Here is an 18,054-nt window from a genome sequence, read left to right as displayed (position 1 = left end):
GAACACAAAAACCAGTATCTGTCACAGTGGGGATACAGCAATTCTTTACTGACAAGAGTTTTGTGAAGGTTATTGAATACTTGAGGAAAAACTGTAGGATGCTTACCAAGAAGATGCTAGTACATTAACTTGAGGGCAAAGAGTGAATACAGTCTGCCTTCTGTCTTCCTGAGCTTCAGGTGGGCTCCACCTGCAGATTTGAATACTGTCATCTCAGAACACTGAAGTCTTACCCATGTGGCTCTTCTTAAGCATAATAAAGTTTTCTTGACTGCACAAGTAGATCAAATAGTTCTTACAGGCCTCATTTAGGAGGGTGAGCTTTACAGTGAAGGGCATTATTTGCCCTGAAGTTAGCATTTAATAGCTCATGTGACAAATCATTCTTCACCAAAACCAGACGGACTTCATTATCAACAGACAAATCAGTATTTCTGTATTTATTAAATTAAAACCACACAAAATATAACTGCACACAAGAACACACATCTTGTATTCCAATGCCGTATCTCACAAAGAAAAATCTTTCTGGAGCTCTTCCCTTTTATTAGCAGAAATCCAATTTGCAAACAGTTGTTTAACCATGAAGGCTTTAACTACTCACAACAAGTCGAATTCCCCTTTGTAGGAATACATCATAACCACACACAGAGACACACACAGAATTCGGAGGCAAGTTCTGTAGCCCTGAAGTAAACAAAACTTCCACAACAAACTTGCCTGTATTTGCAGAATAAGTCAATTTCTACTACTTCCATAGTTTGTCACTTACAAGCAAACTTATTCAATATTTTTTAAATACTTAAATTTCACTTCAACAAGTATTTACAAAATCTTTACTGAAGATCAACATCCTGCATAAAGGTGACCTCAAGGATATATTGTTGCTACCATGCTACAGTTTGCACAGAAGGGGTATAAAGGCCATTGCTAGTTTTGGAAGGCTTAAACTCTTTGTTGATATAGCATGAGGACGTTAACCTATGGAAGGCAGAAGAGGTCATAATTTCAGTGCAATTACCCATTCATGATCTGTTTTAAATACATCAAGATGATGAGTCCAAAAGACTTGGGTTTTGAACTATTGACCATTTAGTTCTTTAAGAACTGATTTCATGGAAAGTTTTCAGGCCATCACATCTGTCTTCTACTGATGATATGAAGAAGTTGCATAGGGGCCTTCCTCATTCTCCTCCTCTCTAAAAAGAAAACGATCATAGTCATCAGATCAGGAACATACCATGAACAGTAAAACTGTAATGCACATACAGATAACCATCTTCCCTAATGGATCAAAATAGGTCAGACTGTCTCTGCTTGCAGAGTAATACACTATTTGCAGTGTATTACTGTTCCTTAGGCACCTCTGGAGTTCTTGTTTCAGAAGCAGAATGCTGAAAATTAAAGCTGTGTAAGTTCAACAACATCAGAATGCACTCAGAGTCTAATGAACTGTCACAACAATGCTAAATCAGTAAGAAATCCTGTAAAGGATAATAAAGTGCTGGACTTCAGAGTAATGTTGCTTTCTTAGCTTAGTTGTAGGTGTGTTTCAGCCTTTTGAATGGCAGGGGGCACAGATGAACCAAATGAAGCAAGAACAGGAGCAGTCCATCTTAGTTGTAGCTGGATGTGTGCCTTGATGCTGCAAGGATATTCCCTGAGGTTGGGCTTTCTTGATGTATATACTACCTGTGCATTAATGTTGAGAATGATCACTTGGATTTTCTTCAGAGAAAAAAAGCTGCCCCCAAGTGCTGCTGTTAATGCAATGACTGCATAAACCAAAGTAGCGCTGCTATTAAAAAAGATCCTTGGGAAAAATCATCTGCCTACTGTTTACTTGACAATATTGCCTCTTAAAGTGGTTATGTAAACCTAGTGCTGTGCAGCATCCAGTACTAATTCGAGCATGCTACGTTCTCCAAAGATCATTTTCTACTACTGTAGCTTCAAAATTATGTTCCTGAGAGCCTATTCTTAAAGCTGCTGCCAATTTTAATGTTTTGGTGAGAACACTTAAACACTTGCCACACTATGAGTTTCAAAGGATTTCCAGTCACTTTTAATACTCTATGTGCCTCCATACAAAAGTACAGTTATTGACATAGTCTAATAAGGTAAAAACTGTGTATTTCAACAGTATTCCAAACCCCAGTAATTCAGACTTTTCCCTATAACTTCTAAACATGATTATTTATCTACAATTTAAATTTTCTATAACCTCCCCTGAATAGAATCTTGGGAAAGAATGCTAGAAACTAAGCAAGCAGCTGTTTAACTTGCACTCATTTTCCCAGCCCTTCCCTGTTCTTGGCTAGTCCAGCAAAACTACCTTCTGAAGCCAAAGGCATGCTGCTTTTGCCTTGAAACAATCTTGTAACAAAAGGGAGTGGAGGATATTGGATGAAACTGGTTGTTACTGCAGGGTTGTGTGGTTACAGTAGTACTGAGCATGGGTTTTAGCTTTTCTTACAAATACTCATGATTACATTAGTGATGCTACAGACCCAGTACCAAGCATGACTCTTAAGATACAGATCTGTGTATGTTTAAGTAGTATCCTTATGTCATCAAGTCTGCATTTAAAACTGCTGTAGAACACTACAGTTTGCAGATGCTGTTCATAATACCTGGCATGACAGTAAAGTAAGCAAACAAACAATTTGTGTCTGGCTGAATAAGCACTAAAGCACTTAGGTATAAACTGTCTCAAGACAACACATTTTAAAACTTATGTTTTCAGAATTAAAGCCTATCAACATACCAAGTTTGTAAGACTCGGCTGCAGGACTGTAAAAGACAACCATAACCACTTGGCTGAAGCTGAGTATTTCAGAAAGGATATTCTGAAGCTAAGAGATAAACCCTCCTGGGGCAATGGGCTTCTAGCTACATGTGTCCAGAACACAGCTGTAAATAGCTAGTTTGTGAGGACAAAGGAGAACTTTTGTATTTTCAGAGGTTATCCTATCCAGTAGGGGAGAAACTTACCTTTTTATGCTGTACACTGAAAATTATTTTGTAGTTCGTTTGTTATACCTACCCTTTTAAGAGAATGTGTCAGAGTTACCACAAAAATGCCTCCCTTTTAATCAGTCTGCCAAAATTGGCCTTTCAGGCTTTCTTCTTGAAAGCCTTAATATAGGAATAACATCCATCAGGACGTAGCAACAGCCTAACACTGGACTGGAATTAGTGCAATTGATTATGGTGGATAATAGGAATGAATATGGAGAACTGAATTATTGAAGTAGTGATGTTGTATTAGCAGGTCTACAGACACCTAAGTAACAAAACAGCTAATGTGTGTTTGTTTCCACTTCCCTTAAGAAATGCACTTGGACTATGGGCTCCTGGCAACTGTCAGTAGAGGGCAGATGACTGACACTTGGGTTGCAGTTGCTTTTTGGGATCTCTTTATGTGGCAGGATGTAAAAAACATGTAGTAGGTCCTTATGCTTGAACCTAAGTAAAGCAGTGACTGGCTGTAATGTGCAAAGTAAGTTTCTGACCAAGGCTCAGGCATGCTGTAGTTGTCAGTAAGGGCTGGAAAGAACAGTTTGGGACTTCTGTCCCAGGCTGCAGTACCAGGCTGTGACGAAGTCTACAACACGCTCCTGGCCATTACCTTGGTTTGGAGTAAATATTGCTACTGTATATCTTCAGAACTGTACAGAGCAAGTACATCTCTGTTCTCATGGCTTAACAAGCAGCCAAGACTTACATGAAATAAAATTACATAGTAGTAGCTGTAGCCCCTGGCCCACAAGCACCAATATGGCAGTGTGTGTATGTTTAATGACCAAATAATTTTATTCACTTCTAAGATGTTTAAAATAGCAATGTGGTAAGTCACTGCAACATTCTCCTTCAGGCAAAGTGAAAGGAACAGCAGAGCATTACAATCTTTTGTAGTGCTGTCTCCTCCTGTTTGCTGTTGCTGCTTTGCCTGTAGGTTACAGGAGCTGAAAGACATCTACTGCATGCTTTTGTATGTATCAGGCCATAAAAAATGCTAATAACCTCTTTCCTAAGACCAACTGCACCTGAGTGGACAAGCAAACTTGAATTCTTGCTTGAATGGTTCTAGAATCCACAATTAAACTGGGCAGCAATCTGAGTATATGAGTTAAAAGCTTTTGCAATCCTGAAAGGATTCTCCAGAGTCAGCCTCCTTTGATCTATCTGCTTTCTTAGCTGATAGCCAATGATGGTGAAAAAATACTAGGCAAATTAAACTCAATTAGTTACCAGTTTCAAATTCTTTGATACCCTACTCTTTCCCAGAGTCAGGTCAAGGAGAACTGGGAAGATAACAGTACATGGTTCTGTTCTCATGCTGAATGTCAGTTACATGGGCTTGTACAACCAACAGTGGTTAGAGTGGCTCTACTCAATTAAAAGGTTTTCAAAATGAGTCACTGAAAGGCAATTGCAGAAAGATGTGACCTGTCCCAGAAAACAGTGTATGGCCCCAGTGTTCTAGTCCACCCTACTTAAGGACTTTATACAGAACTTGCATTAGACTGCTCTACAAGGACAAAACATTTACATTCACTTCCTGACAGCCTATAAAGGGGTGGATGCAGTTGGAGAAAATAAGGCAAGGATAACTTTTGTGAGACAAGACTGAAAGCTGGATGACATTATGAGAACCTTGAGACATAAAGGAGGCTTTTCTCTTTAGAATCTCTGGGTAGCATCCTGCTCAGCAGACAGCCTGCAGCTCTGTACTTTGTGCTTCTTGTAGCATCATGAGCAATAAAAATCTGTGCTCCATGCATAATTAACATAATTCCCTGCTAAATCTGAACAGGAGGTGGAGAAGTAACTTATCCTCCTGTATACCAGGCTCTCACTTCCCAAGTTGTAATTTGAGCAATATAGGAAACGGATATTACCTGTTAGCAGAGTACTAGCTGTGTGGTGTCACTCTCTGTATTGGCTCTGCTCATGGTGCAGCAAGGTCTAAGTGAATTTTCTTCTGTAAATTAGTATGTTTGTTTGAAGGGATGTTAAAATAATTGCCTTCCTCCAGCAGGGACTGCTGGGTGAACACCTACTCTAATGTGTTAAATACAGGTCTAATGATCTGAGAGTCAGCAGCAGCACATTTTGATAGATAATCTATATTGTTTCAAATACAGCAACTGAATGAGTTTGAATAGAGAAGGATCTGAGTTCCAAAAACTGTTTTCCCTATTTAATGTAATCAGTTTGAAAGAAAATAATTACATATTAACAAGATGTGAAAGTGTTCCAGCCTACCCTAATTAGGCTGACACTAAACCAGTGTCCTTCTGGCTTTGGAGAGCTGTATGTGGACTGCAATAGGTAATGAATTGCCTTAAGCTGTCTTACAGAATATTTCTCCAAAGAAAGCTTGTCCAATTGCTAAATGCAATATATTGCTCCCCTCAAATTTTTCACTACTGAGTTAAGTTTTTAAGTTGCTGAAATAATCCCTTCACTTGTAAAAGAAATTATGGGACTCAAGATTAATTCCTGAAAACTTAATTTCTTTTTAACATTAAAAGTACGTTGGTGCACTCAAAATCAGTATGTGAAGTGAACCAGGATGATGGAGGAAGTTTTGCATTAAACAAATTTGCAAAAGTGAAGTACGTACCCGCATGGACAACATCTCCCCAGCTCTTGAGTGAGAGGAGTGATACCAGTCCCCTGCAGTCATACCTTTTTCATCATAGAATCACTGAATGGTTTGGGTTGGAAGGAACCTTAAAGCTTATCCAGTCCCAAACCCCTGCCAAGGGCAGGGGCACCTTCCACTAGACCAGGTTGCTCAAAGCCCTGTCCAACCTGGCCTTGAACACTGCAAGGAATAGAGCAACCATAACTTCTCTGTGAGCCAGTGTCTTGCCACCCTCATAGTAAAGAATCTCTTCCTAATGTCTAATCTAAATATCCCCTCTTTCAGTTTAAAATAATTTCCCCCTTGAGAGAGGCCACCTTGGCATCACCCACTAAGAGGAAATTTCTGCAGAGAATACACAGGCAGACAACTAGCCCAAGAGACAAGTGAGGATATTTGTCCCAAGGACATGGGAAAACAAACACTACTGAAGTCCATTCTTGCTCTAAGTCTTTCTGTACTCTCCATGGGATGTCTACACATGTGAGGGGATAATCGCTGTGGCAGAAAGGTCAAAAAGTACTGCTTTTAATGAGTCAAGTGTACGGGAGCTCCTTGCTGTAGAAGAAATATTGAAGAAAAGTCTACATAGGTGGATCCACAAAGGGAGGGAATAAACAGGCAAAGGAGATAGCTTCGTTGAGACTGCAACATGAAGAATAGCTACACAATTATAAGATAATTGGGACAGAAAATATGTCATCATGCCTTGCTGTAGGGCAATCAGTTTCAACACAGGCCTTAGCTTGAGTATCTACCGAAAATTACTGGTTTGCTTAAATATTTGCATTGCAAGACATCTTGGGAGAATACTAATCTTCTAGCTTTCATGGAATATTATTGCTATTCTATAAACAATGTGTTATAAGGAAGCCTTTATAACTGCCAGATCAAGGCATCTGCTAATGGTGTGCTCTGAATTTATCCCATGCATGGTAATAGCATAGACTCACTGTTGACAAACTAAAACTACAAATGCTGTCTTGAGAGATCCACAAAGAGGGTTCAGCTCAGACTAAAAAACCTTTAGAATGAGATTAAGAAGCTTAATACTACAAGTGCCATTTACCTGACATTGTCATCTTTTAGTTTCCTGGCTGCTTGTTTGGATAACTTAATCTGCAAGTCCAGTCTCTGTAGGAAATCTTTGGCAGATAGTTCTTCTGGTGCAGTGGGCTGATTGTCAGGCTCTTGAGGACTGGGAGAAGAACTACTTTCTTCCTGAACTGTTATTAGTCCTTCGTCACAAGAAGGGGAGCTGGCAACAGTTTCATTCTCGGGAGACTCCAGTGAATTAAGTCCATTGAACAGTAATGGTTTCTCTGATACAACAGGAATATTCAGAGTTTTTCGCAGAAATATACAGTCATTAGTGAACAGTTTATTTGCCCTCTTTATTTGTTCCATCTGAAAAAGATAAGAAAAAGAAGTTATTAGGTTTTGACAAAGTATAAAGCACTAACCTTCCAAAGCAAACAGTAACCTTTAGTTACAATAAATCTGTACTTCTTTTGCAGGAGCAGTGGCTTCAGTTAGTATCTTCTTGCATTCAAAGTGACTTCAAATTGCACATTCTGGTTTATGGTAATTTAACACCCCAGCTTCTTCCTTTTACGCAGACTCCAAAATACTGCACTTTAAAGTCTTGTCCTACCTAAAGATGCTTTTCTTGAACAGTATTCCCATCTCTGTACAGGCTCACATGAACAACTTGCCAAAGAATAAAATTCTACTGCAAAAGTGCTGCCGATTTGGATTTATATTAGAGTAAGGCTCAGAACTGTTAACAGCTGCTCTAGGTGAGCTCTCTGGTAAAAAGCATGCATAATACAAACAAGGGGTGATAAAGTTAACTTGCATGTTTGAGCACATACTAGTTTTGAACACGTCTTGAATACAAGCCTAGTATTTCCCCACCCACCCACCCAGTTGATGTAACAAGACTTCGTATCAAGTCCTGATGATAAGTCAGACAGTGAAAAGAATGGCAGTCTCAAACACTCTGTAATGCAGCTGCACAGAGTAGTGACTGCATTTGTTCAGCAAAGTGCATGTACAGCATGATTAACAGCAGCCTCGTGTGTAATAATGCATGGTAACAGCCACCACGTAACTGTTAAATTTTGCAGCTTTTACCTGGAAGTACTACTTATAACCTACTGATCAGTACAAACTATCTCATGACAGAAGCAAGAAGATTTCATCTTTCTCAAAATACTAATGTATAAAGCCCCACTTGTTCTATACTTAACCTGAGAAGCTATTATAAATTCCATTGCTTTACAGGCAAACAAAAGCTCCCAGTAAAGGCTTATACTATCTCGCTACCAAGAATGTTGTTTAACTTCTTGTTCATCAAAATTTCCCTTCCAGAGTTTAACTTCCTATTTCTCAAGTGCAAGCTTTAAAAAAAGCACAGAAATCAGTATCCGTTGTTATGTGACTTTAAGCTTTAGTTGTAACCTGAAATCATTATTTCATTAGGAAAAATCCTAAGTGACATTGTTAGATAACTGGGTTAGAGTGCCTGTGTGCTGGTTAGCGCATACTAATGCAGAAAGCTGTCTAAAACTGAGGGGAAGCAGTGGAGATGTTATTTTTTCTCCTCTGCAGATGTGAGACTGTGTGGCCAACTTACAGAACTGCAATAAACTACTTACGCAATGTAGACCTGTACTGTATGACTTGTAAGAGCAGTGCTATTATGGATCTGGTGTCATGTATGGATGCATTTGCTTGAGTCCTGAAAGCCTGATGAAATCTTTCTCCCTAATTTCTCCCCTTCTCTCTAGAAGGGCTAGGTGTATGGGCAAGTAGTGGAAGCAGTGCAGTAAATTTTACCAGTAAGGTATTTCTACTCATTACATATCCAATAAATGGTGTTCTCTACTTACAAACAACCCCAACCTGTTGATGCAGATGACTAAATGATGAAATTATTAGATTAATTCCTTTTAAAAAGTGAGTAACATCCAGAGCCAGACAGTAAGTTACTACAAGTAAGAGAAGCTTAATACTACTCTAGCTCCTGAAACTATTTTAGTTAGCCTTACACAGTACAGGGTGCAAGTTCTTTCCCAGGCTCAGGACCATATAAAAGGCAGAAAAGAAGCTTCACTTGACTTAGTAATGAGACATATAATGGCCATCCGATGCTAGTGTAAATGTCAATTGTCAAAACTCAAAGTTGTCTGTCTTGATGGGTATCAAAAATGTTTAAAATGCTAACAGAAGCTTTTCTCTAAAAACATGAAAGCTGAAAACTAAGATCTCTACTACAGGGGAGTTGGAAGGTGATGCTTCAGTAGCTAATAAATAATGCACTGTACTGCTATTCTCTATCCTACTTCACTGTAACTCTACCTCCGATTATTTCTTCCTAAAATACCTCTTAAATATTACCTTGTGGCATTTGGAAGACCATGTTATCTGTGCGCTTTGTAATAAGGAAATGGGAAGCACTTGGCTCTAAAAAGAGCATCCCTCAGTCTTGACCAGGTTACTTGATATGTGTAGTGCATACTCCTACAATTCAGTATAACTCCACATGTTCTTAGATGTATGGAAAGAAAGATTTAACAATAGTGGTTTTAGTGTTAGGACAACTGAGCTTATATGACAGCTACAGATCTATAACAGTGAAATAATATGCTAAAGCCTTTGCTCTCAAAATTGAGGCTGCACTAGTGCATAAACTAGTGATCCTTCTACTGACAATGAAAACATACATCCTCTTTCTTCTCCCTTCAAAAGGGATACCTTTTATATAACGGAAAACAGCACTCCAACTGAACCATAAATAATATTAATTCCCAGTGTTAACTTACCCAACAGTGTTCAAAGGAAGATCTAATGAACACAAGCCATACAGGAATAATAGACAATATTTAGGGGAGACAGGTGAAGAGCAGAGGATGAGGCAAAAGTACACTGATCTCTCTCCCCAACATGCTCAGCTTTTCCGTTTTAAACTGCCTGTGCTGTGTCATGCCAAGGCAGGCACGGGACAGGATGTTTCTTGCTACAAACTAACTCCCACTGAGGAAAGCCACAGGGGAAAACTTCAAAAAAACACTAATACTGAAGGCAATGGCAGCTAAAGATAATGCTGATGTTTCCATTACAGCAACTCTTACTTCTAGCCAAGTTTATTGGATGCAGGAAGCAAATAATGAGTCTTTAGAAGAAGTCAATCCTTAAAAAAAAAAGCTTTTGTACTTTAAATGCATCATTAGCACAGCAAAAACTTACTACACTTACACTGTGAACAAAGTTTATAGTACTTTTTCACACTGTACAGGTTTGATCCACAACTTCAGTTTAGCAGAAAAGGAGTTCTAATGTGTTCAGAAATGTCTTTTTAATTCCTAGAAAACTACTATTTTAGTAATCTGATTACATTTTCACTTATTGCAGTGAGCAAATACACGTCTGACTAGAGAACGATATAGCTAAAATAATTTAGGCCAGGGACTTTGTTTGTTATGGAAAGCACTACCAAAACTTCAAACAAATCCAGGGAGCGTCTCAGGTCACTTTGGTTTGCCACCATAGGGAACAAAACTTTGTTTTAATGTGGACCAGCATAAATCCAAAATGCCAGTAATCCTGTTGCCAACAAGATTTGATCAAAAGTGGCTTAATCTTTAAGTGAAGAGAAATACGTTTAACACTTTTCTCAACACAGGCTGAATGCTCTTGGAGTTCCTGGAAGGCTTTAGTAGATCTTGCACAACCAGAGAAGGAAAAGAAACCTATTTCAGTTGGAACCCATTAATTCAGGGCTGCACTTTACCTTTTCCAGAAGGAGCACAACCTGAAGGTTGGCTGTGACCAGCATCATACTGTTAGATACGCTTACCAGCTGCGTGGCCCCAAATGACTTTGCATGTTGGGACTACCAAGGCTGTGTATAGGTATGTCAGGTGGTGTTCACTGGGCCCCAAATAAGCTGGAATGAAGGCAGAGTATGTGAGCTCTGTTCTGTGGGAAAAGGTAGCGTTGGGTTAGGCTAGCTGACCCTGTTGGCCCTTCATGTCTCAGGCTGGCGTACGCTTTTCAATGTTTTCCACAGAAGGAAACTTTTCTTCTTTATAGGAAGAGAGCAGAGAAGCAGTGACACTTTCAAATCAGCTGTAAGTCATGTCTAGGCTGGTAGACAGCAGATGACAATGGGAGAATTTTTAGCCCTGAAGCTACTGGAAGAAATTCTTTATTCTTGTCACAGACTGTATGTGTCAATCTCAAAATAATGATTCTTTTGGAGAGAAGTTTACACTGTTTTCTTTCTCATCTGAAGTGAGTGTACTGGTGAATTGTTATGTGAACACAGGTTTACTCAGTGGGAGCAAGTGCATCTTGCTTAACTAGGGAAGACCAGCCAGTCCTGTGGACCCAGTGCTTGTCAGTCACAAGCCCATGCTGGAAAGGGCCCCATGCCCTGCCTCGGGCAGTGTGTGTCGGCCACTGACCATGAGAGCTGGGTGTTGACCCTTCCAGGCAGGTCATAAGATCCAGATGTCAGCATTTTAAATACTGAAACTAAACCTAGCACTGTATCCACGGTAAGAACTGAACTGTCTGCCCGCTGTGGTAGGAAACGCTCTATGGGAAAACTTCATACTGTAATCTCTCGGCTGTCTTCTACTTCCAGCGTCTCTTCCCCTTTAGCTCCGTAACTTTCTGGACCGAACAACTGTGTGCCGCTGTTAACGAGAGCCAGCTGCCGCTACCGGCGCTGCAGCCCCCGGGGTTGAGCCCCTCCCGGCTCGCCCCGCCGCCCTCCTGGCTCCGCGGGCTGGCAGCTCGCCTTACCGTGACGCCGTACTTGAGGGCGATGCCCTGCAGCGTGTCGCCGGCGCTGAGCCGGTGCTCCACGTAGCGCTCGGCCAGGGGCGCCGCCACGCTTGCCGTGCTGCCGTAAGAGCGGGCCTTGGTGCGGGCCAGCCGCTGCGACAGCTCGGCCTCCGACTCCGGCCCGCCCGGCGGCTCCTCCCGCAGCGACTCGGCCATGCTCCTGCCGCGCCTCAGCGACCGCGGCTCCGCGACGGCTCCGCCGCCCTGGGCATGGCGCAACTCTCCTGCCTCAGGACCACCGACACGGCGGACGGCCCGTCTCCGCTGGCGGCCGCCGGCAGCGGGAGAGGCGCATGCGCTGGAGCAGCGCGCATGTCCCCGGCGCCGCGTCTGCGCAGTGGCGGTGTGCGAGCGTGGGTCGGGGATGGCGGGCTCCGGGGGAGGCGGTAGCGGGGTTCTGCGCGCGTTTAACACGCTCCTCGCCTTGGGACGAGGCCTCCCTGCAGGCCCTCAGCCCCTGCCCTCATGTGGGGTTTGGAGCACAGCGGGGGAAGGCTGCAAGCGTGGGAGTATTGCCTGTGCGCTGGGACTTAACTGGTTGGTTGCCAAGAGCGATGCGTGTCGCAGAATCACGGACTGGTTTGGGTTGGAAAGGACCGTAAAGATCGTCCAGTTCCAGCCCCCTGCAGCGGGGACACCTTCCAGTAAAGCAGGTTGTTCCAACACCTGTCCAACCTGGCCTTGAATGCTGCCAGGGATGGGGCACCCACAGCTTCTGTGGGCACCCTGTGCCAGCACCTCAGTACCCTCACAGGGAAGAACTTCCTAATGTCTGATCTATATATCCCGTTTTTCAGCTCAGAACCGTTCCCCCTTGTCCTATCACTACATGCCTTTGTAAAAAGTGCCTTTGTAAAAAGTCCCTTTCTAGTTTTTCTGTAGGTCCTGTTTAGGTACTGGAAGATAAGGCCTCCGCAGAGCCTTCTCAAGCCCAGCTCTCTCAGCCCATCTCTATAGGAGAGGTGCTCCAGCCGTCTAAGCATCTTTGTGGTCCTCCTCTGAACATGCTCAAGCAGATCCACATCTGTTTTGTGCTGGCGGCCCTAGAGCTGTATGCAGTACTGAAGGGGTGTATGTGTGTGTGTGTATGTGTGCAAGGTAGAGGGGGAGAATCCCCTCTCTCGACTGCTGGCCATGGTTTTTTTGATGCAGCCCAGGGCATGGTTGGTATCCGGGTTGTGAGCACACACTGCTAGTTCACGGTGAGCTTCTCATCAACCAACACCCCGAAGTCCTTCTCCTCAGGGCTGGTGGGTGCCCTTGTGCTCAGTCCCAAAACCTATTATCAGCCTAGTAGAAACTTACAATTCCTTTTTTTACTGCTTACAAAGAATACTGTTGGCTATTGAGACTGCAGCCCATTTGTCAGCTTGAGTCTCAGTAATGCCGTTTGTCATTGAGTATGAGAAGAAAATACTGTGAAGAGGAAAAAAAAAAGAAAAAGAAAAAAACAGAACAAAAAAACAACACAAAACCTTGGGCATAAGTGCACAAATTGAAAAAGGTAGTAATTATGCCAGAATTACTATAACAGTAAGAAGAAAAATGTGTTTGGGGAGGGGAAACTAAATTTCCTGACTAGTAACTTAGGTCTTACAATATCCACGTTATTTTAAAATGGGTGTAACAGCCGTGTTTTAGGTAAGCACTTCTTGCCAAGAAGCCTGTATATAGGCTTTCTTTGAAAGCTGGATCTTTGTTACTGAGCGGGAGCTTTCTAACGCAAACTCTGTGGTACATCATTTACAGGCATAACATGTACCAAACTGCCACAAAGTGGCCAGGGCAGCCTGTTCAAGGTGACTGTGCTTGAGCAGAGGTATTGGTCAAGTTGCCCTCCAGAAGTCACTTCCAACCTCAAACATGCTATGATTCTGGGAAGGGCCTATGAGTAACAAATACCTAATGTGGTTTGTTTTTCTGGGAAGTCCTAAAAGGAGGGACCTCTAGCTTAAACTTGAGCAAAAAAGACATGAATATGATAACCTCAGCATTCCTTACCCCGGTGTGTATTCACATAATTGGAAAAATTAAATGGATCAACTGATATAATATCTAGTTGTGGGTTTTGTGGGGTTTAGATTAATTATGTTCACTGAGTGGGTCATGGGGTCTCTAAGGAATACAGTACAAAAAAAAATCAAGGCAGGTCTGACAAATGTTAATTATCTGCCTACAAGTTTCCAGGCATAAGTTAGGAAAACATAAAAGGTGCCTTGCAAGATGCATGCATTACTGCTAAGGAATGACATGTCAGCACTCCACCATCAAGTGAGAGCAGCCAGAGTTACAGTTGTGGAGTATCCAAACAGAGGAACTGTAGGGAATGTGTAGATGGATCAGGGCAGCGGAAGAGATTATATAAATTGCTGGCGAGAAAAAGTTCACTTATATTGTAGTCTGTGGAAAAATTAATTTGGGAAGTTGGAGGCTCCTGAGGATGTCCAATTTAGTTTATACCAGCTATACAAAGAGAGCACCAAATTGTGACATCTCTGTGCTTTCAGTTCCTTGTGAACCAACTTGATCTGCTGAGCTGCATCAGCAATTCAGCTGTGACCCACCTAGCAAAAGAGCTGAGCTGCAAGTCTGCATTTCTTAAAAATGTCTACATTAAAAATGTGTGTGCAGTGTGGAGTCATGGACCAACTTTGGCCTCTTCAGGCTGATCAATGGAAATCACGAACATTTGGATGTCTGTCTAGAGCTGGAATTACTCAAACCTGTTACTTCAGCTAAAGTGGCTTTTAGTAAAGGGGAGCTGCAGTTAAACCAAATGAAAATGTTTTATAACATCACTGATAGTGGGCTGTACATGCAATATCAATTAGCTCAAAAATGTTTGACAGGGGCACTAATATTAGGCAGCATTATTGTATGCAAAGTGGGTGCAATACACTTTGAATCAGCCATTGCAACTCTGAGAACAGCAGAAACATCTCTTGCATTAGTATAAAGATACCACAGTTATTTTAATGTTAAATGATTTATTTTAGCAATAAACCTTTTCAAAGATACATATGAGTGGGGGTTTGTTTGTTGGTTGCCTTTTTCTGGAGTTGCTGGATTGTCTTTTCTTTGCATGAGCAATTTAAGGAGAAGTTTTTCTTACCCTAAATCCATATTATAGCCAGAGAACTTTCGGATCTAGGATGTCAAGGTACGTGATCTGATGAGTTTCTGCCTTTTCTCTACATAAAGCTTACCAAAAACTGTGTTTAAAAGTTGAGCTGGAGCTTACATGAGGTATCCCATTTTTACCTGTATGCCTGTATGTTAACATGCATTCTGAATGAGTTACAGAAGAAACCAGAAGTGTCTTGCTAATGAGACTTTATTTTCAAGGAAGAAAAAGTGAGAATGTGGTGTTCATGCTAATGAAATATCTGCATAGATGGTCTATGATCTTGTGAAAGCTAAGGGAAATATGAACTTGCCTAGAGTTTCTTGGCTTGAAGTTTAAGATGAGAGGCTCTGAGGGTTTATTAGTTGTCAGACCCCTGTCTGACCTTGGTAGAAGTTGAAGCTCAGTTGCTTCACAATGTCATACTAACAGGGCTTGAGTAGTAGAAACTGGCATTGTGCCTGCTCTGCTGGCTTCTTGGGTTGCCGTGTGTCTTCCTCCAGACAAGGGAGAAGATAACTCTGGCAGGAGGAACTGTCAAACTTGCCACATTAGAATCCCTGCTGTAGCTTTGGGAGTCTGATTTCTTCACACCTATGTTCTCCTTCCTGATCTCTGAATCAGTAAGTTATTGACATACGTGGGTATATGCTGATGGGCAGGGAATATATGGCAACTAGTTTTAATTTTTTAATTTATTGGTTTACTGCCTGAGCATGACATTCACTGATCAGCACTACTGACACCACCACTTCCTTCCTCCTTGTTCTCTCCTGATTTTCCTTATTACTGCTTCTGTGATTTCCTTCCCCACAGTAGCTTCCAGTTCCAAGGAGTTGTACTTGCCCAAACCTGTTTCTTGTGTTAAAATCAGTAATTCTTCAGGTAATGCTTGCAAAGAATTGGACTTGACACTCTCATCAAGACTTACATGGGACAGAAGAGTTCATTCCTCTGAGTCATTGTTCCAAAGCTGGCTGCAGACATTGTTACATCTATTACTCATTTCATTATTGCTGCAGCGGTTAGCAGCTAGAAACATACTTTTAAAAATGAAAGCTTTGACTTCAGAGACCTCAGCTAAGCATTGTGGTGTGTCTGCCTGACCTAAGGGTTCCTTAGAGCTGAGTCTGAGGCAAGGGAAACCTCTCTGCATTTTTTTTCTCTCAAGGACATGTTCAGACCTAGATAATAGTAGCTTTGCATTCTCATATAAAAATCCTTGTACAGGAATTAGGTAAGGGTGTACAAGGTGTATGGAAGCTAATACTGTAACATCTACTCATGCAACAGTAGTTAAAGGTAATTCTAATGAATCATTAGGAACTCTTACTGCCTCTTCTGTCTTTCTGAATTTGCTGTGAGGATAAGAGTTTTCATTAGAGCTTCATGATGAATTTTCTAAATAACCAACCATATTTAAGCCTACGCAGTCCATTGACTTCCAGTTAGTATTGAATACCTAGCTGCCATTTTATTACTGAAAATCATCCATACCTAGATCAGTAAGTGCATAGTGGTCTTGATTTATTTTGTATCGGCTGCAGACTAAAGTCAGCGTTCAAATAAAAGTCAGTACCAGCTGAGTCTAGTTAAGGTGGCATATGATTTAATGGCAAAGTAAGTAGAGAAGAGAATGCCTTCTAGCTAGGGAATCATTATGTTAATTATCAGATATTCATTAGTTACTTTGTCAGTAAAGAAACTCAAATTCATTTAGTAAAGTGCTAAATGAAACAACAAGCATTTCCTAACTTTGTTTATGATGATGTAAGCCAGGAACATTACCATTTATAATGTGCTGATGTAAGACAGGAATGTTTTAATTTCAGGAAGGAAAAACCCTATCCTTGTGGGCTGTATGTGTGGGCAGATTCACAGTAATTAGGACAGAATAGACAAAAAGAAGGCTACCCCCTGGTAATGAGTTGTGTACGTCATTCATCTCTGCTCATATTGCAACCTCTGACAAAAACAAAGATGTAATGTAGGACAAAGATCAGGGACAAATCCTGCCTTTGAGGAAAAATAGCCCTGGGTTCTGCAATTAATTGCAGCAAGGCAAGAGGGTCTTGCATGAATTTCAAAAGGAAAGCAGGTTTGTCTGAACTGTTGCACGTTATTTAAGCTGTGCCCATATTTCTCATCAAAATAAGCCCATTATGTGCCAGTAGCAGCTGTAAGCCATTATTAATATTTAATGCTCTTAGCAGGGGTTACCGTGGGTTTCTGTAATCAGGTTACAAGACAGCGTTGCAATATCATGTGCTGTGGGTTTGCATTCTCAGATTTCTGGCTTTGTGTAAAGTGGCAGGGAAGTTTCATTTATTCCCCTTCCCTACCATTTCCAGAGGCTGAATACCTTTCAAAGCTGTGTTGTGGTGCATGCTTATCCATTCTTCATTGCCTCTAGCTTTACTTACACATCACCTACTACTTAATAATGTGAGTATTGCAAGTCCTGTACTGGTAGGAGCAGTCTTGCACAGGAAATGGTGTAAGTGGTTTGGGTCCCCTGGTGAGAGCTGACTTGTGCTGTCATAGATGAATTCTGTTTCTTCCAGCTGTGTGGTTTTTGGTGTTATCTGCTGGAGAGTGATGATACCAGTCAGCCTCTTCTTCCTTACTACATCTTTTGATGCTTTTTTTTCTATCTATCTGTGCATGCTGAAAGTGCAGATAATTCTTGGGCAATTCATAGTTGTTTCCACTGAAAATAGATGGCCAAACATGCTAGGTGGAATTGCAATGTTCTGCACATCTGCACCTGAGAGGGGACCATCCATGTATTACAGGTTTGGTCATGGGGTCAGCAGGCAGTACACAGCACAGGGGACTTGGTAGGCTGCTGACACTGCTTTGGAGGACCGTGGAACAAACTGTTCAGTGGCTCTTCAGGGACAGCTTCTGGCCTTGAGGCTCTGGCTTTGTTCAGTTTTTTTTTTAGCCTTTTTATTGTTAGTCAACTTCTCCTTTGGGTCATAAAATACCTGAAATCAAACTGTTTACAGCTCTGTCTGGTTAATAAGCTATCAGGCAGTGAGGTCAGCAGTACAGGAAGAGGGAACATTTAGATCAGCAGCATATGTAGTTCATAATGTTAATGGATATATAAAATGCTGTTCTTGCTAAAAAGCAATTCTTAGGAAGGTGCTATGGGACAGTATCTGCTGTTCTTCAATGACTTCTGGGTTAATTGTGTTTAGTTCACAACTGAAATGTCAGGCTATAGCTTTCCTTAAATTATGACTTGCTGATGCATGCAACCTCAAATTATGTGTACCAGATGGATACATGTTGACTAACTTTGTAATGTGTCAATAGTGTGGTCCCTTTTACACTGTTTAACAAGCATATTAGTGGCAGGAGATACTGGCAAAATACCTTTGACCTCTGAAGATGGTTTATAGATTTGCAG

General features: G+C 41.4%; 1 protein-coding gene across 1 annotated transcript; it reads right to left on the bottom strand.

Annotated features, from left to right (window-relative positions):
* Positions 1-425: 425 nt before the first annotated feature.
* Positions 426-11,766, bottom strand: LYSMD2 (LysM domain containing 2). The gene is made up of 3 exons (XM_062628483.1): positions 11,471-11,766; positions 6,726-7,063; positions 426-1,199 (listed from the first exon to the last, which is right to left on the bottom strand). Exons 1-3 carry the CDS (start codon positions 11,666-11,668, stop codon positions 1,148-1,150), a joined length of 588 nt encoding a protein of 195 aa, XP_062484467.1. The 5' UTR covers positions 11,669-11,766; the 3' UTR covers positions 426-1,147.
* Between the last annotated feature and the right edge of the window lie 6,288 nt (positions 11,767-18,054).

Source organism: Pezoporus occidentalis, unplaced genomic scaffold (genome assembly GCF_034315485.1).
Source record: "Pezoporus occidentalis ecotype Australia unplaced genomic scaffold, CSIRO_AGI_Poc_V1 ctg11, whole genome shotgun sequence".
In the NCBI taxonomy this organism is placed as follows: Eukaryota; Metazoa; Chordata; class Aves; order Psittaciformes; family Psittacidae; genus Pezoporus; species Pezoporus occidentalis.
The sequence above is the reverse complement of the archived record's forward strand: the minus strand, read 5'-3'. Positions and strand labels throughout refer to the sequence as shown.